Source organism: Pogoniulus pusillus, chromosome 41 (assembly GCF_015220805.1).
Source record: "Pogoniulus pusillus isolate bPogPus1 chromosome 41, bPogPus1.pri, whole genome shotgun sequence".
NCBI classification, from domain to species: Eukaryota; Metazoa; Chordata; class Aves; order Piciformes; family Lybiidae; genus Pogoniulus; species Pogoniulus pusillus.
The window spans coordinates 1,521,987-1,549,432 of record NC_087304.1 but is presented as its reverse complement, the minus strand read 5'-3'; the positions used below and the strand labels follow the sequence as shown (position 1 = coordinate 1,549,432).

At 49.0% G+C, this 27,446-nt stretch overlaps 3 protein-coding genes across 4 annotated transcripts; 2 read left to right on the top strand and 1 right to left on the bottom strand.

The window, feature by feature from the left end:
* Positions 1–452: 452 nt before the first annotated feature.
* LOC135192273 (uncharacterized) lies at positions 453–20,578 on the top strand. Of its 2 annotated transcripts, XR_010308955.1 has the most exons (3): positions 453–1,880; positions 19,972–20,097; positions 20,217–20,578. XR_010308955.1 is itself a non-coding variant. In XM_064175278.1 (2 exons), the coding sequence occupies exons 1-2, from the start codon at positions 464–466 to the stop codon at positions 20,013–20,015; spliced, it is 1,461 nt and encodes a 486-aa protein (XP_064031348.1). In that variant the 5' UTR covers positions 453–463; the 3' UTR covers positions 20,016–20,578. The 2 variants fall into 2 exon arrangements, 1 of the variants encoding a protein (XP_064031348.1); XM_064175278.1 differs by having other exon boundaries at positions 19,972–20,578.
* Positions 18,073–23,882, bottom strand: TMEM38A (transmembrane protein 38A). The gene is made up of 6 exons (XM_064175279.1): positions 23,268–23,882; positions 22,376–22,532; positions 21,402–21,586; positions 20,653–20,740; positions 20,430–20,547; positions 18,073–20,131 (listed from the first exon to the last, which is right to left on the bottom strand). Exons 1-6 carry the CDS (start codon positions 23,389–23,391, stop codon positions 19,907–19,909), a joined length of 897 nt encoding a protein of 298 aa, XP_064031349.1. The 5' UTR covers positions 23,392–23,882; the 3' UTR covers positions 18,073–19,906.
* On the top strand, positions 23,617–26,062 carry SMIM7 (small integral membrane protein 7). The gene is made up of 5 exons (XM_064175280.1): positions 23,617–23,737; positions 23,826–23,867; positions 23,965–24,017; positions 24,681–24,771; positions 25,302–26,062. Exons 1-5 carry the CDS (start codon positions 23,712–23,714, stop codon positions 25,315–25,317), a joined length of 228 nt encoding a protein of 75 aa, XP_064031350.1. The 5' UTR covers positions 23,617–23,711; the 3' UTR covers positions 25,318–26,062.
* Positions 26,063–27,446: the final 1,384 nt, after the last annotated feature.

Sequence of the window (27,446 nt, the reverse complement as noted above, 5' to 3'; positions counted from 1 at the left end):
AACCGAACCCGCGATCCCGTCCGAGGACCCCAGAGTTCATTTTTCCAAGGAACGGTCCAAATCGTGATGATCGTTGCCGACTTCCCAGGACTTGCCGCTACCGCCCTTCCCGGACTCGCCGGACACAGCAATCCCAGAAGAGACACCCTGGCCGCCGCAGCCACCGCTGCAGCCGCTCCCGCCGCCGGCACCAACCCCTTCGCCACCGCACTCATTGCTGTCACGAGGGACCTCCCGCCACTCCAACATGCCCAAGATGACCCCCCACACCGGATCGCCGCCACGCCACGACCACGCACAGCCTTGCCGGAGAGGGAACCGGCTCCGATCTAAACGATGGTCGCCCAGAAGCACGCCGAACAGCAGCGACACGGAGGAGGAATTTTATGGAGGAAAATCTCTCCACGTGAGACCCGTGTTTGAAACGGAATTCATCCAGGTAAAGAAAGGCAGAGGCGCAACCATGACATGCATCCGGCCATACTCAGGCGCAAAGCTCCGTGAGTTAAGGGAAACTTTTGCCCGTGTGCCACTCGAGTCAGTGACTGATTATGTGTGCCGCGTGGTGGACAACAGGGCAGATTCAATAATCCTGTGCCGCGACGAGGTAAAGGGATGTTCTTGGGGTCCCGAGGTGTTCCTAGGTGCAGGTCCCAAGGGGGATTATGCATTAAGTTCTAGAATATTTTATTGGGCGGGTTCTCTGGATCCAATGGACAGACAAGAACCGACAGAGGTAAACGTGTCTGACTCTGCTGAGTTAACTGAAGCAATCAAAAAACTCGTGTGTGTACAAGCCGTTTACCAAAGAGGGCTTTATCCATATCCTCTGGATGCCCCAATTGACCCACAGAGACTAAAACCTTTAGTAAGGAGTCTCCCAGCACCTCTGAAGGGCGTGTGTGACGCTAAAAGGGAGCAAATTGAGTGGGCATTAGACCTGGACAATCACATGGGGGATACTTTGCCCCACCACACTATGTGGGAAGAGCTGCTGGAGGAATTGTCCGCCAAGGGGCGAGACCTGGGCTATTCCAGCCCTGCGCCCTCACCGGCACCCTCCCACGAGAAGTGGCAGCTGGGAAACAAAGGCAGCCATGTGGCCGCCCCGCGTGGAAAGCAGGAAGTGCGGCACGCTAAGGCGTCCCAGAGTGCTTTCCCCGGTGGCCCCGGAAGCCCCAGTGGAAGCCCACGAGCCAGCCCACGTGGGAGCCCACGCGGCAGCCCGCAGCTGAGCCACCGCTTCACGGGGAAGCCTAAAGGACAAAATCCCTATTACAGACAGAGTGCATACCAAACACAGAGCACTCAGTACGGGATAAAACCCCGTGATATACCCAGAGGGGGCTGGGGTGATATTTCAAGGGCTGAATTTGAGAACCTGAGTAGAACAGTTGGTGAACTATGGGATAAATACTACAAGGTGGATGACATGCATCAAATGATGCAAAGATTAATGGACCACACGTTTAAAAACCGTGGTGGAGATGAGGCAGGAAGGGACCGCAACAGAAGTCCCAGAGCCTCCTCCTCCCCTAACGAGCCTGAGCACCCTTTTATCTCTGGTCAGCATGGGGCTATCTGCAAGCAAAAAAACCCAGAACCTTTCATTATGATCCCAACAGAACCGGACAGAGCCGCTGTGAAATATCTAATAGATACGGGTGCACAAATTACAGTGCTTAATGTGCAACTGGCAAAACGCCTAAGACTCCTGCCATCTAGGAAGAAGGTAAAGATAACAGGTGTAACAGGACAGCCCGACATATGCCACTTAGCTAAGACAAGGCTATGGCTACCTGGAGACGAATGGAGCACCATAGTGGAAGTTGCCCTAGGCTCCTGCCCAGAGAACATCCTCGGGTTTGATGTCCTATCTGGTAAGAGATGGCATCTTCCAGATGGCACGCTATGGAGCTTTGGCTCTTATGGGGCGGGGGCAAAAGGGGCAAAAGCAGCTCATGTTTGCGCTTTGCAAACTGCTGCCTCACTTCCAAAATCGCAAATTACTTGTGTTACACAGTACCCACTACCAGCGGCAGCCAGGCAAGGCATTACCAAAGTGATAGCTGACCTAGAGAAAAGAAAAATCATCACCAGAACGCATTCCCCTTACAATTCACCCGTCTGGCCAGTCCGAAAACCAGATGGCAGGTGGAGACTGACCATTGACTTCAGGAAACTCAGTAATAACACTCTTCCTCTCACTGCAGCAGTTCCAAGTTTAACATCCACAATGACAGCAATCCAAGCAGCTTCCCACTCCTGGGTGGCAACTGTGGATGGGAAGGACATGTTCTTCACGGTACTACTGAGAGAGGAGGACAAACCACAATTTGCATTCACCTGGCAAGGTATTCAATGCACCTTCAACAGTCTCCCACAGGGGTATAAACACAGTGCAACCATAGCACATAATACACTAGTGTGGGAGAATTTCTCCCGCAGCGGGGCATGAGCTGTAAACATGAGAACTTGTGATGGGAGAAAGTCCTTGAGCCGGAAGGCACTGTGAGCAACCCACGCACACCTGCTGGGGGCTGGGATCGACCGGCCCCTAGGGCAGACACAGCTCCAGGGGGCTGACCCTGCCAGCCCCCTGAGGTGGAACCACAGGCTGTTTTGATAAGGAATAACCTATCTGTGCCTTACACATAACTTTGAGCCAATCTGTACTGTCCACTTCTGCCAGCCCCAGGCTGGCTGGGTACACCTCCTCTGAGCACTATATAAGACACTGCATTACCCTAATGAAAGCGTACTGATGCACAGAAGCTATAGAGTCGACTCGTCAGTGCCCTGATCTGCCTCTCGCCAGCCTCCGGACCCCAACACACTAACAGCCTTGCTCAACACTATTCAACTTCCCAAAGATGTCAATGTTTACCATTACATCAATGACATCCTGGTGGGGGGACATGACAAGGAGCAGGTTGCAGCAGTAGCCGGGGACATTTGGAAGTTATTGTGGTGGTCTGGCTATTATCCTGCTCCCCCACACTGTTAGAAATGCCCCAGCTAACTCACACGGACTCTGGGAATATAAATGAAGCTATTTATTTACAGCTAGCAGAATATACAAGCAGATATTTACAATATATACAGTTATATACAGAAATATACAAGTTAAAAGTAATACAGAAACACAGCTCCCCTTCCAGAAACCTGAGTCCCCAGGAGGGGCTCTCAAACCACCCCAACACCTCCCCCTGCCCCTCTCAACCTTACCCCAATCCTGAGAAAGAATAGAGGTGCAGTCAAGAAGTTAAGAAGGAAGGTTAGTGGCAGCGAGGTTAATGAGATGTTGCTCAGTGTGAAGCCCAAAGCAGAGAAGACAAATTGGAGAATGTTATCTAATGTTTACTTCTTGTTCCCATACTTCTCAGCGAGACTGTGAGAGAAGAGACACAACCATGTTTTCCTTTCATAGCCAATTATCTACTTCTTCTCACCGAAACATTTCAGCCCGCTTCAAACTAGCACAACCCACCCCTGTCTACTTCGCTCAGAGTATCGCTGAGAATTATCTGATCTAATCTAACCCAATATTTACACTAAAACAATATATACAAGTTCAGTTCGCACTTCAATCCGGTTATCTCAGATGGAGGTGATTCAAAAGCTCAGAACAGGGACTCCCAGGTGACGTTGGGTTCGTGCTCACGTACTGTAGATTCTCTCGTAGATCCTTTCAGTGTTGGACGCCGATGGTACCTAGAACAGAAAACTCCTAACAGCTTGTATTAGACACTCTGTATTAAACTCTCTCAGCTAAGGTTAGATTTCTCTGTGGAATACACTGGATTTCACCATTCTTCTGCATTACCCAGTAGGTGTGACCAGGACCTTCAGCAGATATCACCCCTCGGACAGGTTTCCCTTCGCCCGAAGGAGAAAACACCCAAACAGTTTTCCCTAACAGATTCTTTTCACGTACAACAGGAACTTTATCACTGTCTACTGTTTGGACCAAGTCTGATTGTGCAGGTCCTGCTCTATTTACTGAGCCTCTACTATTTACCAACCAGGTAGCTTGTGCTAAATGTTTGTCCCAGTTTTTCAGAGTTCCACCCCCCATGGCTTTTAGGGTGGTTTTCAACAAACCGTTGTAGCGCTCAATCTTCCCTGAAGCTGGTGCATAGTAGGGTATGTGATAGATCCACTCAATACCATGCTCTGTGGCCCAGTCTTTCACAAGATTGTTCTTGAAATGAGTACCATTGTCTGACTCGATTCTCTCTGGAGTTCCATGTCTCCACATGATTTGTCTCTCCAAGCCAAGAATGGTGTTAGGTGCAGTAGCATGTGGAACTGGATAGGTTCCCAGCCATCCAGTGCTGGCCTCTACCATCGTCAGCACATACTGCTTGCCAGAACGAGATCGAGGTAAAGTGATGTAGTCAATCTGCCAGGCATCACCATACTTGTACTTTGACCATCTCTCACCATACCATAAGGGCTTGATTCGCTTAGCCTGCTTAATAGCAGCACAAATGTCACAGTCATAGATGACTTGGGTGATAGCATCCATGGACAAGTCACAGTATCACAGTATCACAGTATCACCAAGGTTGGAAGAGACCTCACAGATCATCAAGTCCAACCCTTTACCACAGTGCCCAAGGTTAGACCATGGCACCAAGTGCCACATCCAACCTTGCCTTGAACTGCCCCAGGGACGGCGACTCCACCACCTCCCCAGGCAGCCCATTCCAGTGCCCAATGACTCTCTCAGTGAAGAACTTTCTCCTCACCTCGAGCCGAAATTTCCCCTGGCACAGCCTGAGGCTGTGTCCTCTTGTTCTGGAGCTGGCCACCTGAGAGAAGAGAGCAACCTCCCCCTGGCCACAACCACCCTTCAGGTAGTTGTAGACAGCAATAAGGTCACCCCTGAGCCTCCTCTTCTCCAGGCTAAACAATCCCAGCTCCCTCAGCCTCTCCTCGTAGGGCTTGTGCTCGAGGCCTCTCACCAGCCTCGTCGCCCTTCTCTGGACACACTCAAGCATCTCAGTGTCCTTCCTAAACTGGGGGGCCCAGAACTGAACGCAGTACTCAAGGTGTGGTCTGACCAGTGCCCATCGGTATGTTGCATCTCTGCCTTGATATCCAGATGAGTCATGGGCCCACCGAGCTAAGAACAGCTCACCTCGGTGTTTCCAATCAAGGTTGAAATCTAAGTTGGTATCAACTTGAGAAATCTTAGCAGCTTGATCTGCCTTCTGGTTATGTTGATGTTCCTCAGTGGCTCTGCTCTTAGGCATGTGTGCATCTACGTGCCGCACCTTCACTGGAATTCTCTCCAGCCGTGCATCAATGTCCTGCCGTAGATCAGCACACCAAATAGGCTTTCCTTTCCTCTGCCAACCATTCTTCTTCCAGTCCTTTAGCCAACCCAATAGAGCATTGGCTACCATCCACGAGTCTGTGTAGAGGTAAAGGATAGGCCAATTTTCACGTTCAGCCACATCAAGAGCAAGTTGGACAGCTTTTGCCTCAGCGAACTGACTGGATTCTCCTTCTCCATCTCTCGCTTCGGTAACTCTCCTGGTTGGACTCCAAACTGCTGACTTCCATATTCGCTTTTTCTCAACAAGACGACAGGAACCGTCTGTGAACAAAGCATAGTTCTTTTCCTGATCAGAGAGATCACCATAGGGAGGAGCTTCTTCATCACAGGTTATTTTCTCCTCTGGAGGTTTGGAACAGTCTGTGCCTTCCGGCCAGTTGGTGATCACCTCCACCAGACCAGGTTGGTCAAGATTACCCATTCGTGCTCGTTGGGTTATCAAAGCCATCCATTTAGACCAGGTTGCATCTGTGGCATGATGTGGTGATGAACCTTTGCCTTTGAACATCCAGTTTAGAACTGGCAGTCTAGGAGCTAAAAGCAATTGTGACTCAGTTCCAATCACTTCAGAAGCTGCTTTCACTCCTTCATAAACTTCTAGTATCTCTTTCTCAGTTGCAGTGTAATTTGTCTCTGAACCTCTGTAGCCACGTCCCCAGAAACCAAGTGGATGACCACGTATCTCGTTTGGAGCTCTCTGCCAAAGACTCCAAGTTGGACATTGTCACTGGCAGCCGTGTACAGAATGTTCTTAATGTCTGGACCAGATCTCACAGGTCCCAAGCCCACTGCATGGACTATTTCTCGCTTAATCTGATCAAAGGCTGCTTGCTGTTCAAGTGCCGACTCGAAATTGTTTCTCTTATGAGTCACCTCATGCTGAGGTTTGACAATTTGACTGAAACCAGGAATGTGTAGTCTCCAAAATCCCACCACACCAAGAAAAGAAAGTGTGTCCTTCTTGTTGGTGGGAACTGCCATGGTGGAGACTTTGTTGATCACATCCTGAGGAATGTAACAGCGACCATCCTGCCACCGCACTCCCAGAAACTGAATTTCTCTGGCAGGTCCTTTGACCTTGTCTCTCTTAATGGCAAAACCTGCTTGCAACAGAATGTCAATGATTTTGTTACCTTTCTCGAAGACTTCCTCAGCAGTTTGGCCCCACACAATGATGTCGTTGATGAACTGGATGTGCTCTGGAGCTTTACCTTTCTCCAGTGCATTGTGGATGACTGAGTGACAGATGGTTGAGCTGTGTTTCCACCCCTGAGGCAAACGGTTGAACTGACACTGGATTCCTCTCCAGGTGAATGCAAACTGAGGCCTGCACTCCTTTGCTATGGGAATAGAGAAGAAAGCATTAGCAATGTCTATGGTTGCATACCATTTAGCCTCCTTCGATTCCAGCTCGTACTGGAGTTCAGCATGTACGGCACAGCTGCGCTCATGGGCGGCGTCACCTCGTTGAGGGCACGAAAGTCTACTGTGAGTCTCCAATCGCCGGTCAGTTTACGCACAGGCCAGATGGGACTGTTGAAAGGTGAATGAGCTTTCTCGATGACAGCCTGGCTCTCCAATTGACGAATCAGCTGATGAATGGGCAACAAAGAGTCACGGTTAGTTCTGTACTGCCTGTGGTGAACAGTTTGAGTTACAATTGGCACTTCCAGGTCCTCTATGTCATGATGTCCCACAACTGCAGATTCATCAGAAAGTTCAGGTCTAATAGACAATTTCAATTTATCATCCTCAATCTCTACAGATGCTATTCCAAAAGCCCATTTGTGACCCTTAGGATCTTTGAAACAACCTTGTCTCAAAAAGTCAATTCCCAGAATGCAAGGCGCATCAGGACCAGTTACAATAGTCTGTTTCTTCCACTCTTTACCAGTTAAACTGATCTCAGCCTGTATCTTAGTTAACTCTTGAGATCCACCAGTGATTCCAAAAATAGATATGGACTCTGTCCCTTTACAATTGGATGGCAATAAAGTACACTGAGCACCTGTGTCAACTAAAGCCCTGTATTTCCAAACTTTTCAACTGCCAGGCCACCTAATGAATACATTCCAATAGATTCGGTTCTCTCCACTATCCCTTTCCTCCTCCTGGCTGGAGGCAGGGCACCCCTAATGCTGAACATGGCATGTGGGGTGTACACAGTGATTGGTGTTGTGAGAGAAATTGCAATTGTTGGAATAATTGCAGTTGCTCTGGGGAGCTGAAGAAGTGACAGCTACTTTTCTGGCATTGGCAGCAATGCCTCTGTTTCTGCCACTCTGCAGATCCCTGACTCTCTTTGAAAGAGCTGAAGTAGGTTTACCATCCCATCTGTTCATGTTCTCACCGTATGTGTCACGCAGAATTATCCACAGTGACGCACGTGATTGCTGATGTCTGGGTGGAATTTGTCTCCTCCTGGGCTGGAATTGCCTTGCAGGAGGTGGGCGTCTGTTCCTGACTGCAGAAACATGCACCCATTCAGATGATGCAGGAATGGTATCCTTTACCAGATTGGAAATTGAGGTTGTAAGATCCTCCTTCAGTTCTTTCATGCTGTCTTTGATGCCATTCTCAATACCTTCTTTAAGCTCTGTACCCAGAGTTTTTATAGCAGAGACTAGACCAGAATGTGACAAGCTGTCCTCTATCTGCCTGAGCTGGTCAGTGAACTCACCAACAGTGAAAGACCTTCCATTATCACTCCTTGATAGAAACTTGCTGGCCAAGATGTTAGCATAGGATGAAGGAGCAAGCTTAATAAGCTTCTTCATGAGACCTGTTCCAAGAGGAATGTCATCAGGCTCATGTGTGCCATGATCTCCATAAAGCACTTCCTTCACAGCAAACTCCTTCAGAAGCTTAATTCCCTGCTCAATGGTGTTCCACCTCTTGGCAGGCCATGGCAAATCATCTCAGGAAGGATATCTCATAGCCACAGCCAACAGAAGGCATGTCCACAAGCTAACCTTACCAAGAGGACTTGCTAGGTATTTGTCCACTCCACTCTCCTTGGTGAGTGGTCCTAGCTGCTTGGCAGATTTGTCTCCTACCTGCAGGGCATTAGCACCAACGCCACGGCATCTCATTTGCCAGCTTAGGATTGGCTCACCTGATCCCCTTGAGTATTCCTTTCTAACTTCCCTGACCTCTCTGAGTGGATCGTTGGAGTCCTGGATGTCATCATCCTCCTCTTCCTCCTGTTGACCTGGTGGTCCCTGGCCTAACAGAACCTTCCTCATAGCACTCCTAAACTCATTAGAACCATCCTCTTTCCTGGCAGCCAACCTCACAACGCTCTTCTCATTCGAGTATTGGGATCTCAGCAAATTCGCCAGGTCTCACAGACTAAGTACCTCCTCTTCCTCCTCTTGCTGATCACCAGAGGTCCCCTCTCTTACATCCTCCTTTGAGGCACACTGTGTCTTGGCTTTTGCCTTAGCAGGTGCCAAAAATGCCTGCACAGCAACAGACTTGGACGTGTCTGCTGGAGGGTTTGAATCATTGGGGGTCTGACCTGGAGTTTGTGAGTTCAGATCTGCCTTAGATCTAACAGGATTCTGGTCTGCTGGCTGAGGATTCGAACTGGCTGAGCTGGTGTTATCAGTAACAGTCTGATTTTGAGCCTGTACTCCTGGGCCTCCTGCCAAATCTTGTTTGTTTTCATTCCCGCTGGGAACATTGGCAGATTTCCCAGAATCTAAAGAGGAAGGTGCAGAGGCTGGCTGGGGGAAAGAATTTGAGACCCTGAGTTGCTTGCTTTTAAAACAGACACCTTTTTAGCTTTTAATTTTGGCACTACATTTGAATTTTTCACACATAGTGCAAAAATTAATATGAAAATTAAACCCATAAGACAGATTGAAAATTGATAATAGCAACACAGTTTTACATGAGCAACCACCTGAACAAACGTCTGGCATCCCAGTTCTGGGGTGAATTACTCTCATGAGAGCTGTGAGTAAAGCAGAATTTTGGTTGCTTGTAATATTATTGACAAGTGCTCCTGTAATGTTACTGATAAGATTTTCAGTGACATTAAAACCAGCATACCCAAGAATCACCCCAAGACCAGAAAATGCTTGAAAGTTTAGCTTTGGCCTTCTTAAAAACTACATGAAGCAAGAAATAACCGATTTGGTCTTTGATCCAATTGTACACAAAGAAACAGCAAACAGACCACACAATAGCCCCCACCAAGTACAATAGCTGCTTTATTAGCTTCATTTTGATTCCCAGAGTTGATTAACAGTCACTCAAATGAATTTTGCCCCACGTTGGGGAAGCCAAATGAAAGATGTGGTGGTTTGGCTATTATCCTGCTCCCCCACACTGTTAGAAATGCCCCAGCTAACTCAGACGGACTCTGGGAATATAAATGAAGCTATTTATTTACAGCTAGCAGAATATACAAGCAGATATTTACAATATATACAGTTATATACAGAAATATACAAGTTAAAAGTAATACAGAAACACAACTCCCCTTCCAGAAACCTGAGTCCCCAGGAGGGGCTCTCAAACCACCCCAACACCTCCCCCTGCCCCTCTCAACCTTACCCCAATCCTGAGAAAGAATAGAGGTGCAGCCAAGAGGTTAAGAAGGAAGGTTAGTGGCAGCGAGGTTAATGAGATGTTGCTCAGTGTGAAGCCCAAAGCAGAGAAGACAAATTGGAGAATGTTATCTAATGTTTACTTCTTGTTCCCATACTTCTCAGCGAGACTGTGAGAGAAGAGACACAACCATGTTTTCCTTTCATAGCCAATTATCTACTTCTCACTGAAACATTTCAGCCTGCTTCAAACTAGCACAGTTATTGACTGACCAAGGACTGACTATCCCAAGGGATAAGTGCCAAGGCCCAAGCCAGGAGGTTAAATTCCTAGTATCCTGGTAGGTGGCAGGCGTAGTGTCAGTGCTAGAGGATACCTTACAAAATATCTAAAAGGGCCAGATACCCCACAACAAAAAGGAGCTGCAACAATTGTTGGGCACCTTGGGCTACTGGAGAAAACACATCCCAGGTTTCTCCATGCTTGCTCGTCCCCTGTATGATTTGCTCAAGAAGCACAAAATCTGGGACTGGACTCCACGACACTCTGAGAGCCTGAGAGTTCTTAAAGATGAACTAAAGGCATATCAGAGATTGGGGCCCCTGCACCCACAAGATGCCCTAAGGGCTGAATGGGGATTTTCCGAGCACGCCTCATACTGTGGAATATTCCAGAGGGGACCCAATGGCCCTAGTAGAGCTCTTTTATTTTCATCGACGGCACTTAAAGAGACCGAGGCACGGTACTCGGAGTGGGAAAAGGGACTCCTTTCCCTAGCTTGGGCTGTCAAGGAGGCAGAGAAACTCCGCACTACACAAGACATCGTAGTGCAGGGCCCATTCCCGTTGTTGAAAGCAATCCTCAAAGGATCTCCTCCACCAGAAGGGATTGCCCAGAAGGCTACCATAAGAAAGTGGTACACCTACCTGGAGGGGATCTCACAGCTCTTGCTGTTGAGAGAAGGGCCTACAAAGGTATCCAAACTGCATCAGCCCATAAACCCTGATAAAGCACTGCTTGGCCAGCCATATAAGCCTTCTCCCATCCAGGTGGCCCCAGAAATGACCACAGACTCGGATAAATCAGGAGTGTGGTTTACGGACGCATCCTCCCAGAGGGTGGGGTCCAAGTGGCATTACAAAGCTGCGGCCTTGGAGATTGACACGGGCCAAACCATCACTGAGGAGGGTGATGGCAGTGCACAGGTAGGGGAACTACATGCCCTCATGCTGGCAGCAGAGCATGGAGCAGAGACCATCTACACTGATTCCTACTCCACGTTCAAAGGCGCCACCGAGTGGATCTGCCAGTGGGAGGCGAATCAGTGGAAGGTTTCAAACGTAGAAGTTTGGAGGGCTGCTGACTGGCAGAGGCTGTTGGAGATAGGCCGATCCAGACCCCTTAAAGTGGGCTGGGTTAAAGGGCACTCCAAACAGCAAACCCTGGCTGCAACCTGGAATGATCAGGTAGACTACCTGGCAAAAATAAACATGGTCAATAATGAGAAGGATGACTGGTGGCGATTAGCTGCATGGCTACACATTAAAAGAGGCCATTCAGGAAAGGCAGACCTCTATTGCAAATGTAGATCCAGAGGATGGCCAATTTCTATAGCCACCTGTGAGGCAATCATTTCAGCCTGCCCACAGTGCAAAATCAGGCTCAAAGCCAGTCACCCCAACCTAGCCCCAGCTCAGCACATAAGAAAGGACAAGAGACTCTGGAGCACATGGCAAATTGACTATGTGGGTCCACTCAAACCCTCACATGGAAAGAGATACATACTGGTGGAGGTGGTCTCAGGATTAGTCATGGCTACGGCCACCAGTGCTGCCACAGGCGCTCAAACCGTGGAGGCCCTGAGGCAGTGGTTCAGTTTTTTGCCAATGCCAGAGTACATTCAGAGTGATAACGGATCCCATTTTACAGCATCGTCCGTACAAGACTGGCCTAGGGGTGAGGGGGTTAGATGGGTATTCCATACTCCCTACTACCCCCAAGCTAATGGCATGGTAGAGAGGACAAATGCCCTAATCAAAAAGCATGCCATCATATCAAGGGGTAACTGGGATAAACGCCTACCACACGCAGTCTTCATTGTAAATAACAGGTGGGGCAACTACGGCAGCCCAAAAGTCAAAGCATTTTGTCCTGCCGAGCCAGTGGGAAAAACTAATCATCTGCCAGATAAATCCAAACACCCTCAACACTCATTACACAAATTGCAGGTGGGACAACCGGTGACGGTAAACTTGCCCTCAGTTGGAGTTGTGCCCATGACCCTATCGAAACCAAACGGGTTATGCGCATGGGAAGCAGCCGATGTAAATGGGAAAACTCACCACATAAGCATGCCATGGATTATCCCAGACTTCTGAAATTGCTTCCACATATAATAGGTTTTCCTTGCCTTGCAAATGTTTGAAATATATAATAAAGTTATTTTGTTATCAGGGGGTGGGTATACAAGAGTTGATCTGCCTTAACCTGGTTTAGAGTATAGTTATATATTATGTACACTGTATGCTTTAAGGTTCAAAGGGTTATATGTGTAATGGTTATGTATATATGTATATATATATATATATATATATATATATCCCGCCTTATCCCTCGATTTATGGCCCATGAGCCAGGGGGTGGGATATGTGGTGGAGGGTTGCACAGGCCACCTTATTTGGTATGTTTTGGCCTGTTGCCAAGCCCTCATTGGACAGAATTGTGGCCCAAGGACCATCAATCGCGGGGTCAAAACCTTGCTCCGCCCAACCACCCATCTGCTACTAGCAGCTTCTAGCCGTTTTTGGGGACCACCGCCGCTGCATGACTACAGCCCATAGCACCAGCCCAGGGAACTGACTAAGGTGCTCCTGGCCAGCTGCCATCCCAGACGCCGTTCCCAGCTGTGGGAGAATTTCTCCCGCAGTGGGGCATGAGCTGTAAACATGAGACTTTGTGATGGGAAGAAGTCCTTGAGCTGGAAGGCACTGTGAGCTACCCATGCACACCTGCTGAGGGCTGACCCTGCCAGCCCCCTGGGGTGGAACCACAGGTTGTTTTGATAAGGAATAACCTATCTGTGCCTTACACATAACTTTGAGCCAATCTGTATTGTCTACTTGTGCCAGCCCCAGTCTGGCTGGGTACACCTCCTCTAAGCACTATACAAGACACTGCATTACCCTAATAAAATGGCACTGATGCACAGAAGCTATAGAGTCGACTCGTCAGTGCCCCGATCCGCATCTCGCCAGCCTCCGGACCCCAACACCCAGCTTGGCCTGTACCCGTGGAAGCTCAGACAGCGCCCCCCAATAACCCCTGAATTGTTCCAATCCACGATATTTGGGACTTTCAAACTGACTCTGGCCAGTGAGTAACTGAGAAACTCGATCTAAGCCAGAATAATCTCTCAATAGCCTACCAGTGGCACTTTCATGCCACAGACTCTCTTCCTAAATCCTTTCAAACCTTTGCTAAATTCCCAATTTGTTGTACATAGACATTCTGTAATATAATCTCGAAACCGCATACAAAGAACTTGTGTGGGGTAGTTGTAAATAAGTTTGGGGAGGGAGGATTCCTGGTGTATATAATACTAAATTATTTAAACCCTTTTAAAATTCAGCCTCGTATTTCATTCCCCCAAAACCCAGACAAACTCCTCCACAACAAGCTGTCAACAAAGACAGACAGAAAGTTAAAATCTTTGTCCAAATGTCCTTGGAATGAAGAGGGAGAGGAGGGAACTGGTGCAGACATCTCAGCAGAGGCTCTGACACACTCAGTGTCTCCACCTCACCTCCTCAGAGCATGCTTTCAGCACCACTCCTCCAGGCTGCTCTGCTCTCCAGGACTGGCAGCAGGTTGCTGTTTCACCCTGCTCAGTACAGCTTTTCCCAGAAGAAATGCTGCTTTCTCCACGTCCTGCAGAAGCAGAAATGATGCTGCACCAGCCAAGTAGATTCAGTCACTTGGAACCACTTCTCCTTCCCCTTTTCTGACAGCAGACTGTAATCTGCTACTTCTGTGGCTTTTCTGCCTTTTTCCAGGAAACTGAATGGGGCATGTCAGGGAAAACTGATACCAGCCAGAGCAGCTGTTGTGTTCTGTCTGTTTCTCTCCTGAGATGGGATTTAAGAGGCTGGTGTCTATTCTTGTCTGTATCCTTCTTGCATACAGAGAAATAATCAGAGAAAATTGGGTTTTCCAGACAGTGCTTGATTAATCCCCACCCTTACCCAGACAAGTAAGAGATTAACAATCAACATCCTAATCTGTGATAAATCAGACGGAGAGATGAAGCATTTTACCTTCAGAGACAAACACTGCAGAGAGCCTACAATTAGGGTTTAGCCTACATTATTCCAGGGCTAATCTAAGTCAGCATTAGGACTCTAAAATAATGGATTTTAGGACTGTTCTTCAAGGCACTGCAACCTGTGCTATGTTCCATGCACCTTGCACTACATGTACCTATCATTCTTCCTGGTCACACCAATTCTTGTCACCAACCAAAGAGGATTAGCTCACTTGCTGACTCGAGCAGTTAGTTGCAGTGGGACCAGAAGTCCCCAGCTAGCAGATCCACTTTTGGAAAGTCAGGATCTGCCAACTCTAGTTGGGAAGCTTCAGGGGCTGGGATAATTGGAAAAGCAGCAGCTTGCTTTCTGCAGGAATGCAGCAGGTGTGTTAGAGCTTCTGATCAGCTTTCTGTCATTTGCAAATCAAAACAAAACCAATCAACCAAATCTTTTCCAGGGACATCCTGGATTTCCTCAGACTATAAAAATGGTCAAGCCTCTAAACACAGCACACCTGTTTTCCTGCATTCCATGGCCATAGCCTTACCTGTACCCTAAAGCTAAGATGAAGTCACTATCTCACACTAATTCTTCCTTCCTAAATACTTCCATCCACAAGCTCTCTAAAAATTTCCCTCCTCCAGTTCTCTTTTGGAACACACAGGAGACAGATAAGGATCAGGGTAAAAAATGTCTTAGAAATGGTACTTTTTCCAGGGATAATGAGTGAAAGATGCAAATACAGAAGCATAAAAGAGACCAGGCTCCGAGATACTCACTACCAACACCTTTCTGGCAGAAGTGTCATGACAGAGGTGAAATGAGTAGCAGCTGAGAGTCAGGAAGGCAGTGTGGGCTCTGGCATGACAAGGAACTTGTTTTCCCACTGTCTGTTCCGTGAGGTGTCGTCCTCCCCATCAGCTTGCTCACTGACTGCTGCCTTCACACACCACATGAGAACAGGATTAAATTTGTAGCTGGGAGGTAATTTTGTGGGTGTTTACCAAGGAGGAGCCACACTGGTATCTGATGAAATTCAGACCCCTTTAATTGGCCTTTCCTTACAGTGGATGGGCACAGAGGACAAAACAGATCTCCTTGGGGCCAAGCAGGAGCATCCTGAAGAGGCAAATATCAACCTTCCATGTGCAGCGCCTGTCTCAGCTTTGTTGGCAGCAAGCTTGTGTTCTCCAGTAGTTAGCCTTGTCAGTGTCCTGTCTTCCTGGCAGAGCTGAAAGGAGCTCATGCTAAATCCAAGCTATCTTGGTGAGCTTTCTGGAAGATCTTTTATAGGCATGTGTTCTGAGACAATATAGGTCTATGTGTCTTGAGAGAAAAATCCTTGCTGCAGCAAAAAGTTAGGTGGCCAAGGCTGCAGAAGTGCCAAAGTATGCCCACATTGTCTTCTGGATAATCCTCTGTTGTGTGTCTTACAGTAGCCAGTTAGGTGCTTCAAACAATGACATGGGAACCAGAGACACAGCTTAGGGCCCAAATAAAGATGTGCTGCTGTGAAAATCATAAAGCCCTGATTTTTCGTGCTCCTTTGTGCCCTATGTGCTCTTTGGGCTGACACTCTCAGCGCTAGCCTAGTGCTTTCCACCTCTAAGGCAGCACACAGCCAAGCCAGAGGCAGCAGGAAGAAGCAGCAGGCATTTGGCAGCTAATCACCTGGCAAGTGTTAAAAGGAACGACTTCCTTATTGCTCAGGAGATGCCAAGGTGGCATCCATCTTTAGCCTCTGGGTCTTTCTGCTTTGTTGGATTATATAATTTGTTTATTCTTTGGGCAAAGTGTGGAAGAATGCAATTAAGAATGAGAGGAGATGGGGAAAACAAGAGCACTGGTTTGCTCAGGCTTTGTGCACTGGTGTACTTGCTGTCATAGAATCAGTCAGGGTTGGAAGGGACCACAAGGATCAGCCAGTTCCAACCCCCCTGCCATGCCCAGGGACACCCTACCCTAGAGCAGGCTGCCCACAGCCTCAGCCAGCCTGGCCTTAAACACCTCCAGCCATGGGGCCTCAACCACCTCCCTGAGCAACCCCTGCCAGGCTCTCATCACTCTCCTGCTCATCAACTTCCTCCTCACCTCCAGCCTGACCCTACCCATCTCCAACTTTGCTCCATTCCCCCAAGTTGTCACTCTCTAATATCCTCAAAAGTCCCTCCCCAGTTTTTTTGTACCTCCTTTTTGATCCTGGAAGGCCACAAGAAGGTCACCTGGGAGCCTCCTCTGCTCCAGACTGAACAGCCCCAACTCCTTCAGTCTGTCCTCATAGCAGAGCTGCTCCAGCCCTCTGAGCATCCTCCTGGCCCTGCTCTGGACACACTCCTGCATCTCCACATCCCTCTTGTAATGGAGTCTCCAGAATTGGAAGCAGTACTCCAGGTGGGGTCTCACCAGAACAGAGTAGAGGGGGAGAATTGCCTCCCTCTACCTGCTGGCCACACTTCTCCTCATGCCCAGGCCCTGTTTGGCTCTCTGGGCTGCAGGTGCACACTGCTGGCTCTTGTTGAGCTTCTCCTCCAGCAGCATGCCCAAGTCCCTCTCCTCAGGACTGCTCTCCAGCCACTCACTGCCCAGCCTGGATTGGTGCTTGGGATTGCCTCGATCCAGCTGCAGGACCTTGCACTTGGTCTTGTTGAACCTCCTGAGGTTGGCTTGTGCCCACCTCTGCAGCCTGTCCACATCCTCCTGGCTGGCATCCCTGCCCTCCAGCCTGTCTGCTGCACCACACAGTTTGGTGTTGCTTTGCCTTTTCTCATGATGGATCTTCAATATACAAGTTCTTTTGCCCCTCATTTCTTTACTTTAGCTCATTTACTGTGAAGAATTTGGGATTTTTTTCTTCAAACACAGTGGGGCCTGTAGAGCTTTCCTTATCTGTGAAGCTGATCTGCCACCACGAGAAGCTGTAGACCCTAGGTTTGGCTCATTCCCTCGAGCAGAAAAGGGAAACCTGTCACTCAACAAGAAATGCTGAGAGCAGCAACTGAAACACTTTGCTTTTTCCATGGTGCAGCCAGCCCCCTTGGAGGATTAAACCTACTGCTAAATATAGCTGCCTCTCACCAGAGTTAATGTCAGGAGTTATCCGATCAGGACATCTTTGGAGGGAATGACGTGTGTCCCATGAAGTCTGAGCTCCTCTCCGGCTTGGTGGCAAAGTGGAGCTTGGAGCCAGGAGGGTTCTGCAGGGCCAGCACAACCTGGAACTCTGGATACACTGCAGCACCTGAAACACCTCCTCTCCCCACCCTCTAATGCTACAAACACAAAGAAAGCAATGGAGCTTTTACCTTGTTACTTCATTTTTAACATGCTCAGATGTACTTGTAGGACACATCAAAGTCTGATCTCTCTTCAGTTAGGATTATTTTGTCATCAAGTCAAGAAGATGTCAAACTGGTGTTAAGAAGTTCTGGGTGTTGAGAGAGTGATTTGCCATTGGAATGGGCTGCCCAGGGAGGTGGTGGAGTCACCATCCCTGGAGGTGTTCAAGAAAACACTGGATGAAGCACTTAGTGCCATGGTCTGGTTGACTGGATAGGGCTGGGTGTTAAGTTGGAGTGGATGATCTTGGAGGTCTCTTCCAACGTGGCTGATTTTATGATTCTAAGTTCTGCTTGGAAAGAGTGATTGTCCATTGGAATGGGCTGCCCAGGGAGGTGGTGGAGTCTCCATCCCTGGAGGTGTTTAAGAGGAGGCTGAACGAGGCACTTAGTGCCATGGTTTAGTTAATTAGCAGAGTTAGGTGATAGGTTGGACTCGATCATCCTGGAGGTCTTTTCCAATCTGGAATGTGGCTTCTGAGCCAGGTGAGAGCAAAAGAAACACATTTCCTCAGGTGCCAGTGGGCAGTTGGAGTCACTTCACAATTTTTATTTGTTCACAGCTTTTATAAAACAAGATTCCCCTTGGATCAGACCTCTCATAAACCACTGATTCTTGTCTGCATGCTAGTGATACATCAGGTTTCAGCAGACCAGCATCTGCAAACAGAGAGCTGAGTTGTCAGGAAGAATTCCTGGGTTTTACCACAGGGGAGTGAAACTCACAAAATTAAGGCACTGTCAAAACCCAAACTGACAAAGAGTTGACCTTTTGCACTGGCTTTCATCTGCTGTACACAAGAATTTCTTTTAGTTTTTAACTAACCTTCAATGTCAGTTCTGAACGGAGAAACACACACCAAAAAAGAATACTTTTCTTAAGCCCTCCTATTTATATTCCCAGTTGCAAGATGATAGCAGCAGACCTTGCTGCTAGGGATGGGAATGTGCTGCTTAACTGAACACCACATCATTCTCACCACAGTGATCCAACCCTTGGATGAGGACACTTTAAAGAACAAAATCAGTTTAGAACAGCTTAAAACTAGTCTAAACGGCAGTATTCACAAAGCAGGACATGGACAGACTGACAGACTCCTCCCTGAGCCATGCAAGGCATTTCAGATTCTTCACTCATTGGGCACAAGCTGCTTTCACAGACCAGCAGTTTGGCCATAAGGGACCTACAAGGGATAACCAATATCTTCAGCTGGTGTGGCTTTGTCCATCCTTTAAAAGGAGTTTTAATCAGCTGGTGTGAAATCACTTCTTCAGCCTTTCTATCTTAAGAGCGTAGGACATGTTCCTTCCTGCATCCAGAGAGTGTTCAGGCTGTCCTTCAGCACACCAACAGCACTGCTCCAAGCACACAGCAGCATGCAGCTGTGGTCACAGGACCACACTTAGAAATATCCAATTCTCTACATAAAAATGCAGCCTTTTCAAAAAGCCAGTTTCAGGTCCATGAATTCAGTGCCCTGGCAATTATAAATAAATAGCAATAAATACTTACTTACATTCACACACCCTTCCTGTATCCCACAGGACTACACACAAACCAGAACCATGCTTGTTCTGTAGTTAACTATGATCAAATCTGAGGTGGAACACACTGTAACTGACGACGTGCAGCAATCTACGCAACAGTTCAGAGTAGTAACAGTACCAATACATAGCACAGGGGAGCGTTTCACAGCATCAAACCTCCTGCAAACACAGACTTAGTTAAGGGAGTGATAATGCTCTATCCATTCAGGATCAGAGGGAACTGGGAAAGAAGCAAGAGTTTGGCCAGGACACCAGAGTTGATGTCCTTATTGCATATAAAATATCACATTAACTGGAGATATGGCAGATGTGGGAGCTAGGATAAATGAGATCAGGCTCATCTGAGACCATTTAATTTCCTCGAGTATGAAATCCAATTTCCACAGTGATTGTGTCTTAATAGTTGGTTGTTTTGGTAGGGCTCAGAGAGGTCAATGAAAACTCAAAGGAACTGAAGCCCTGCAGGAGCACAAAGCATTAGCTCCATTCAGAAATAAAGGCAGCAGAAGATTTTGCCTTGACCAAAAATGCTGCATCATAACCACTGACAGCTGGGGAACTGGCACCCACTTATCATCCTGGCACAGAGCCACAAACCCCTGAAAACATGATCAGAATAGAGAAACAGAGACCAAGAAGCAAGCAGCAGCACAGAGAGCACAAATGAAACTCAGGGACTGCCTGACAGTGTCCTGGCTTCCACCTCTCCTCTGGAGTCTGACACAGAAGGACTGGAGCATAAAGGTGGTCACAGGTGGCTTTGGGACTTGGCTCTGGAAGAAGCTTCTTGGCCTATTTACTGTGTGGTTGCTTTTTTATTCAGCTTTTTTGGCTTTCCGTTTCCTTGTGCCTTCATTTAGCTCCTCTTTTGACTTTGCAGGAGGAGGTGGAGGATGGGAGACCTCATGGGAGGCCCCATGGTGATGATCATGATGGTGACTAGTGTGTCCACTGGAAACAGAGCCAAAGAAAACCGGGCAAAGGAAGTTTTCCACTGGAGCAAAAGGTGAGGCATGAGAGTGAGTCGCTGTCATGAAAACCTGCCAGGCAGCAATGAATACAGTTAAAGACCACACACAGCAGCCATCAAATACCAACTAGTAACAAGCACTCTGCTTACTCCAGATAAAAGCCCCTATTTCTTCATGAGTCAAGGCTGTATCACAAAGATCTTCTGCCACAGTGCCTACATGATGGAAATTTCAGCCTGCACTTTCCTGAGCAGATCTTTCATGGCATGAAAGGCAACAGCTCAGTGGCAGCTCGGGAAGATGAACACCCCTGGGTTTAATTATGTGCCCTCTGGTTTTGTTAGCAACAAACCTGCTGTAAACTTACCTTGCAAACTATCATGAACATTGTGAAAAAGAAGATGAGGTTGGCTTCAGAGATAGGGAGCCAGTGAGTTTGTTGCAGAGTGAAGAGGACTGTGCCATACAGACTGGCCTTTGTAGGGCTAGAAGAGAAATAAAACACTTTTTTTAGGAGCTTTGCATCCTGTCCTGAATGGTTCTTTGCTTTCCACTCTGGGTCTGACAGAATTTGCAGGCTCTCTACTTACAAGGACATGTGAAGAATTTCGTTTGTTTCTGGTTTCCAGACCCCACGCAGCAGCTGCTCAAAGTTAGACATTAAGGCAACACCAGAACCTGTGAAACAAAGTGAACAGCTAGAACTGCCACACCAGCAGAGAGCTCTGCTGCCTTTTCTGAATGCCCAAGGGACAAGGATAACCTAAAGGAAACAAAAGGGTCAGAACAGTATTCCCAGATTTCAGAGCAGGCCACATGCTTTCTAGACTTCCTACAAAGTGCAGGGAGGGGGAATGTGCCTCTGCTCCATTTGCTGGTGTTCTAATACTTGCTCAACCCAGCTGACTGGGCTGTTTCAACGTGGATAGAGCCTCCCTGGAAAGAGACAGGTGAACATCAGAGAAAGGGAGTGACAGAATGGTTTGTGCTGGAATGTATCGTAAAGATCATCCAGTTCCAGCCTTCTGCCACAAGCAGAGACATGTTCTACTAGACCAGGTTGCTCAAAACCCCCAAAATTTACACTCTGTTTCACAGTGACTCCAGCTCTTCATGCCTCCATTAAAGTTAGCTGCTGACTCAACTGCCAATTGTGCTGCAAATGTGAACGAACACCTGGGAAACTTGACTGACTGAAGCCAGCTGACCACATCCCCTGAGCAGCCTGCAGGTCAGCGCTGAGTGACGTAGTCACCTCAAGCTTCACCCAGAGATTCTCCCATCCATCCCCACAGGGCTGGGTGCCTCCCTGCCACATAAAAAACATCTGGCATTTCACCTTTGACCCATCCAGTAGCCATCATGATGAACCACCCATGGTGGTATAGGTGATGAGCATGGTGGACCCCGGCGGCAATTTTGCGAACTCTGACCACCTCCTTCATTGCCACAAAGATTAGTTTCACAGGCAGAAAGCTCACACACTTGTAGAAGAGGTTCATGGGACAGAAGAATATCAAATACCTGGAACAAAACCCCCAAAAGTTTAAGGATGCATTTGTTTGCCCTGACCTGGGACATAGAGAGGATTTATGGAGTACTGTTGTCATTAGTTATGTCAGGGAGAAGGAGATGATGGTTCTGTCAGCCTAAAGCACATACAACCATGACAAAATAAATGTGGAATCAGAGAATCATAGCATCAGCCAGGTTGGAAGAGACATCCAAGATCATCCAGTCCAACCTAGCACCCAGCCCTATCCAGTCAACGAGACCATGGCACTAAGTGCCTCATCCAGTCTTTTCTTGAAGACCCCCAGGGACGGTGCCTCCACCACCTCCCTGGGCAGCCCATTCCAATGCCAATCACTCTCTCTGTGAAGAACTTCCTCCTGACATCCAACCTATACTTTCCCCGGCACAACTTGAGACTGGAGGAACTGTAGCTAATTAGTGCACATCTCTCTAACACAGCGAGCAAAATGCCTCCAGTCTCCAGTGTGTGCTGCTCCTCTGCTAAATGTATCAGCTCAGGGCACGACGCTTGTGTGGTTTGGACATAGTTCAGCTGCAGCAGCTATGAATAGAAATGCTCAGCTGCTGGACTGCAGCCAAGCAGCATTAGACAACTGCTCAGAGAAACTGGATCTAGGAATACAGAACACTCCAAGACTCCCCCACCCACCCCAACCCCTTCTTTCCCCCAGTTAATCCACACAGCATAATTCATACACGCCCTTCACACCAGGTGGCTTCATGTGCAGCCAGCAGCATCTCGTACTTAAGAAAGCAGGTGAAGGGCAAAAGACTCACCAGACTGCGGTGGCCAGGATGACGCTGGAGTTGTTGCTGAAGTAACCGATGGGTGGTTCTCCGAGTAACAGATCGGCAAGTATGTAACTTCCAAAGCAGTGGAGCATGGCACAGAGCCAGGAGGCAAAAGGGCTTTTACGAGACATCTCCACGGCTCCTGTGAAGCAAATGCTCCATGAGAAAATGCACTCAGCAAATAAAGCAGAAATGTCAAGACCCTCTAAGAAAGAAGCTTATGGCGGATGTTCTCCAGCAAAATTAGTCCAAGAAAGGTGCTTGTAAACAAAATACACACTCTGAACCCTGAGCAAGTACCAGCTACTGCCCAGAAACGGTCTGTGCGGTCGTGGCTCGCAGGCCTCGCCGTAAGGTTCCCAGCGCACGGAGCCCTTAGAAGTTCCGAATTGGTTAAGAGTTCATCTCCTGCGTTCGCTGCTCCTTGCTGCGATCAAGCTGTCCCTTGAAATCATTGCCCTGGGATAGCGGCAGAGAAACCACCCCCCCAAGATATGTAAGTGTGGTTGGAATCCAATCCTAAAACCAAGCTCGAGGTTCATTTTCACAAACGGAGTGACTGGTTCTTGGGGTTGCTTTCTGTCGCTTTTATGTTTAGACTCAAGTGTCAGACCTCTGCACAGCGATGCAGTGAGGCTCTGAGCCCCGGAGCCTCTCACACACCGAGGCTGCGAGGAGCACAGCACAGGGCGAGCTGCTCGGGCGCGGAAGATGGCACCAGAAAACACCACCAAGTGTCCCCGCCGCTCCCCAGCGCTGCTGAGAGCCCAGGGCGCTCCCCTCCCGGCCCCGCCCGGCCCACCCCCGGCCCTGACTGGCGGGGCCGCGGCCGAGCCCCCCCGCCTCAGCCGGGGCAAGGGCGCGGGGTCGTTCTCACCTGGCTCGTACTTGAGGTAAAGGACGGAGACGATGAAATAGGCCGTGTCGAAGAGCGGGAAGATGGGCAGGGCGGCGAAGGCGGCCGCCAGCTCCCCGAGCTGCAGGGCATCCGCCAGCTCCATAGCGGCTGCGGGCACCGGCGGCCTCCCGCCTCCCTTCGCCGCCGCTCGCCCTCCCCCTGGATCCGCCTCCGGAGGGACGTTCGCGGGGTGCGGCCTGGCGTCTAACGCGGCTGTGGCGGCGGCGGGAGGCGTGACCGGCGCATCCCAGGCTCGCGGGGCGGGTTCGCTCTCTCGCCGCCGCCGCCGCTGCTGGACCTCTGTTCGGACGCGGAGGACACCCCCGCCCCGGTCCCGGTGCCGCACCCGGGACGTGCCAGGCACCGCGCCGGTGCGAGCAGTGTCTGCCCGCCCTTTCCGCTTCCGCCGCCGGAGCCGCCGCCATGATCGGGGATCTGCTGCTCTGCGGGTAGCGGGGACGGGGCTCGGGGGCGGCCCGGCCCGGCGTGGCCCGGCCCGGCCCGGCGCCTGACGCGGTCTTTCTGTCTCTCCCGTAGGACGCTGCTGGTGAACGCCGGTGCCGTGCTCAACTTCAGGCTGTGAGCGAGCGGGAAGGGGGGTGAGAAGGGAGGCGCCGGTTTCAGCGGGGAGTTCACCGGAGCTCATATTGTGTGTGTGTCCCTCGCTGTCCCGCAGGAGGAAGAGGAACGCGGAGGGGTTCGGCGAGGAGTCGAGGGAGCCCACGACCGGTATCGGGAGCCGCCGAGCGGGATCTGGGCGCAGCCGGCTGTGTCCTTGCCCCTGGGCTGCCTAAACACCACCGGGAACCGGCGTTTTCGGAGGGAATTGGTGGCGAAAGCGTTCTCACGGCGCCAAAGCACCATAACCCCATCTTGTCCGGATGCGAATTACTCTGTGCCGGGAGTGGCCGGTTTACTAAACTGCAACCTAAAATTTCCCCCCGAGATGCTGGCGTAGAGGCGGTGGCAGCCCAAACTGTGCCTCCCAAATGGGTGGTTTGAGAAGCGATGCAAAAAGGCACATTTCCTTCTGCAGTTTTGACTGTAGTTGCTCTGCTAGCAGCCTGATCCCGTTTTGGTGTGTACCTGCCCTGCTCCTTCCTGAATCTGCTTCCTGGTTAGAAGCCACAGGAGGGCTGGAAATTGCCACCAAATGCATCCTTTCCTTTTCAGTAGTGTGAGCATTTCACGTCAGTGACTGCTTTTCCTTCTTGCCTGTAGTAGGGATGCACTGAACACAGCATGGATCCTTTACCTAAAACTTCAACCTCCAGGCTGCTGTTCTCTCACCTACTTACATTTTTTCCTCTCTTGTCATTTGCTTAAGTTTTTCAAGCAGTGTTGAAAATGTATTGGGTGGTTTTGACAGCAAAAGTTTCTTCTGCTTTTTAGGTGATAACATAAGAGAGTTCTTGCTGAGTCTCAGATACTTTCGAATCTTCATTGCCTTGTGGAACATTTTCATGATGTTCTGCATGATTGTGTAAGTAACACTGTGTGGCATCAGATGTCTGCTGGAAGCTGGACGTGTTGGCATTTTTCATGCCATGTTTTTCTTTTCAGATCTCTTTCCCATTGTATTCTTCCATAACTTGTTTTCATTTCGCTTCAATCTTCAAAGAGATGTTGGTTGACCTCACACTGGTTTTGCTTATGTGGGCACCTGTGATGCATGAAAAGCTCCTCTGCCTGTGTGTGAATCATTCAGCCTTAGAGCATTCCTTGTTGTGGGTTGCTGAGAGAACACCATTTGACACTTCAGTTTGACTTTGGGGATGTTTTTACTTTAGGGTAGGAAAACCCCAATTATTAGAATGGAATCAGCCTTGAGAAGAGTCTCTGGAAGCCAGAGGGTTTAGTTCTGCTAGGCAGGCAGGCTGCATCCTTTCATGTAGCTGTATGGGGGAGCAAAGCCGAGGCCAGGCGTGCGCTGGTGGGTTGGAGGGGCTTAGGCACCACTGCTTACAGCACTACCCAATTCTCACCTGCTTTTTTTCCTGTTGTATTCACCAGGATATTTGGATCTTGAAAGTCATCCATAAACATGCCTATCACCTTGGAAGAGACACTTGGCTGTAAACCTAACTTTTCTGTAAAGTAAAAGATGAGAATGCTTTCCAGACACAGCCCTGGGACCGTGTCCTGTTCTTCAGTGCAAGCTTCTGAGGCACTCCAGGGACGGGACACATCCATCCTCTTCAGCCAGTTGTGTCATCATCTGGTGCACACTGAGTCACTTGCTGCTGGGGGGATTGAGCCTCTAGGCCCCCAAGCCCAAATCCTCAAAGTAAGATTATTTCCACTTTCCTGAAATAAAGAGTACTTCAAATTGTTTTGCTAGGCTTAGAGCACAGTGCCCAGCACGCAGGGTAGAATCAGAGCATGGCTGAAGAGCAGTCTTAGAAGCTCCACAGGGTTGGTCTCTCCCAGGTCTGATGTCTCTGCTAGCATCATCCTCTAGGAAACTTGGAAGTCAAACTTTGTGATTCTGATTTTTATGAAGTTGAGCTGAGTATTGATGCAATTCCACACTGTTGCATTTAGTTTTGTTGGAGAACTAGAAAAGGATGATCAAATGGGATTCTCACCTTCCTGTTTTTCCAAGAAAGTGCTTTTTAAATTAAAATTTCAGAGAATTGTTTTTTTTCCTAAGCAATATTTAAGGCATTTTGGATAGGAAATATAGCAAAATAATTACATAAGGCAATGCTGAGGAATAGTTTTGGAATTATCTTGGATTTGGTTAAATAAAATTGTTCTGTATAAAGCTAAAATGTTTATTTGATGCTGTGTTTCTTCTATTATATGAGAAACCAATTCAGTGTTGGGATGGGTTTTGAGGCATTTTATCTAGGCTCATAGTTGTGTCTGGATATTTGAATTCTGTTTGTGCTTAGCCTCTTTGACTAGCAACATTCCCCCCCCCCCCATCACCAAGGTAATTTAAGAGCAGGCACAGTGCTGTGTGTCTTTCACGTCAAATGAAACCACTAATGGAATTTCCTTGGCCTTTATTTCCTTAGCTGCCTGACTGTTCAGAAGGAGAGATGCCTCACTTAAATGACTCTGAGGCCTAGCTTTTAGCAAAGACCTTGAGTTTTATTTGGATGCTGTCAAGTCAATCCCAAATCTCCCTGCCAGGGTAAAGGGGAGGGGTGGAAGTAGCCATCACCATCTGTGCATAACCCATGAGAGGCCCCTGGACCTGGCTCCACAGTGGTGCTCAGGCTTGGCACCAGACTTGGGGATTTAATTCTTACTGGGAAAAATGGCTGATGCTATGTAGAACCAAAGTCTGCTTTCTGAGCGGTGCTCTGAACACAGTGGTACAAGAAGCAGGGGATGATCAAGCTCTACTGAAACAGAAATGAAGAGAGTTTTATCACTCCAGGTAGATGAGTGGCTTGCTAGCATGCTGACACCTCCAGATTACAATTGCTCCCAAGAGTGAAAGCTGTGATTAAGCTGCTTAGAAGGTACTTTGAAAACGGTTCGTTTTGAGCTATTCTTAAAGGCTTTGGGAGGTTTAAGCACTGGGCTGCTTGCTGCCCAGGGTGGTGTAGGAAGCTTTTTGCCTTGATGCATACATCTGCTTTTGTACCGAGTTCATTTTGGTACTCTAAGCTCCTCAGAGCCCGCCTGGTATTTGACTTGTGGTTTCCTCTGAAGCAAGGGGATAAGGAATGTGACAAGGTAAGTACGTCTGTATAAAGAGCCATTTGTTCAGGTTGTGTCAGGTTAGCCCTTCGCAGCTAACGGCGGAAATTTGTCTGCATCGAAACACTGAGGAGAGGTCCTGCCGCTCGGGCCTCCGGCGGTGGCCGTTCTGTCGCACAACAAACGGGGCTTTGCACCCCCGGTACCCCTTAAAAGGACCCCGACACCTTCTGCGAGCCTGAGCCCAGGCACCACTGCCTTACGTTCGCGGTAACCTCAGTGGCGATGGTTTACTTCCGACACTTATACTCTCGCCTCCTCTCTACCCACGAAGCTCGGTCCCACCAGCCGTCCGGGACCTCCGCTCGCCCCGGCTGCCCCGCAGCAGCGCTGGTGACCGGGGACAGCCGGAGCGCTCGGAGAACTGGCGCTCGGCGGGGCCGCAGAGTCCCACTCCCACTCCCGCTCCCGCCACAGGCGCTCCGCCGCCGCTCTCCCCCC

Bases quoted from the DNA above. Each gene is read 5' to 3' on its own strand.
- LOC135192273 (XM_064175278.1), top strand. From the start codon at position 464: ATGACATGCATCCGGCCATACTCAGGCGCAAAGCTCCGTGAGTTAAGG. The intron at 1,881-19,971 runs GTAAGAGATGGC...TTGACTTTGCAG, and splicing joins CGGGTTTGATGTCCTATCTG to GAGGAGGTGGAGGATGGGAG.
- TMEM38A (XM_064175279.1), bottom strand. From the start codon at position 23,391: ATGGAGCTGGCGGATGCCCTGCAGCTCGGGGAGCTGGCGGCCGCCTTC. The intron at 22,533-23,267 runs GTGAGAACGACC...TTTGCTTCACAG, and splicing joins TTACCTCAAGTACGAGCCAG to GAGCCGTGGAGATGTCTCGT. The intron at 20,132-20,429 runs GTAAGTTTACAG...GCTGCCTGGCAG, and splicing joins TGTTCATGATAGTTTGCAAG to GTTTTCATGACAGCGACTCA.
- SMIM7 (XM_064175280.1), top strand. From the start codon at position 23,712: ATGATCGGGGATCTGCTGCTCTGCGG. The intron at 23,738-23,825 runs GTAGCGGGGACG...TCTCTCCCGTAG, and splicing joins GGGGATCTGCTGCTCTGCGG to GACGCTGCTGGTGAACGCCG. The intron at 24,018-24,680 runs GTATCGGGAGCC...TCTGCTTTTTAG, and splicing joins GTCGAGGGAGCCCACGACCG to GTGATAACATAAGAGAGTTC.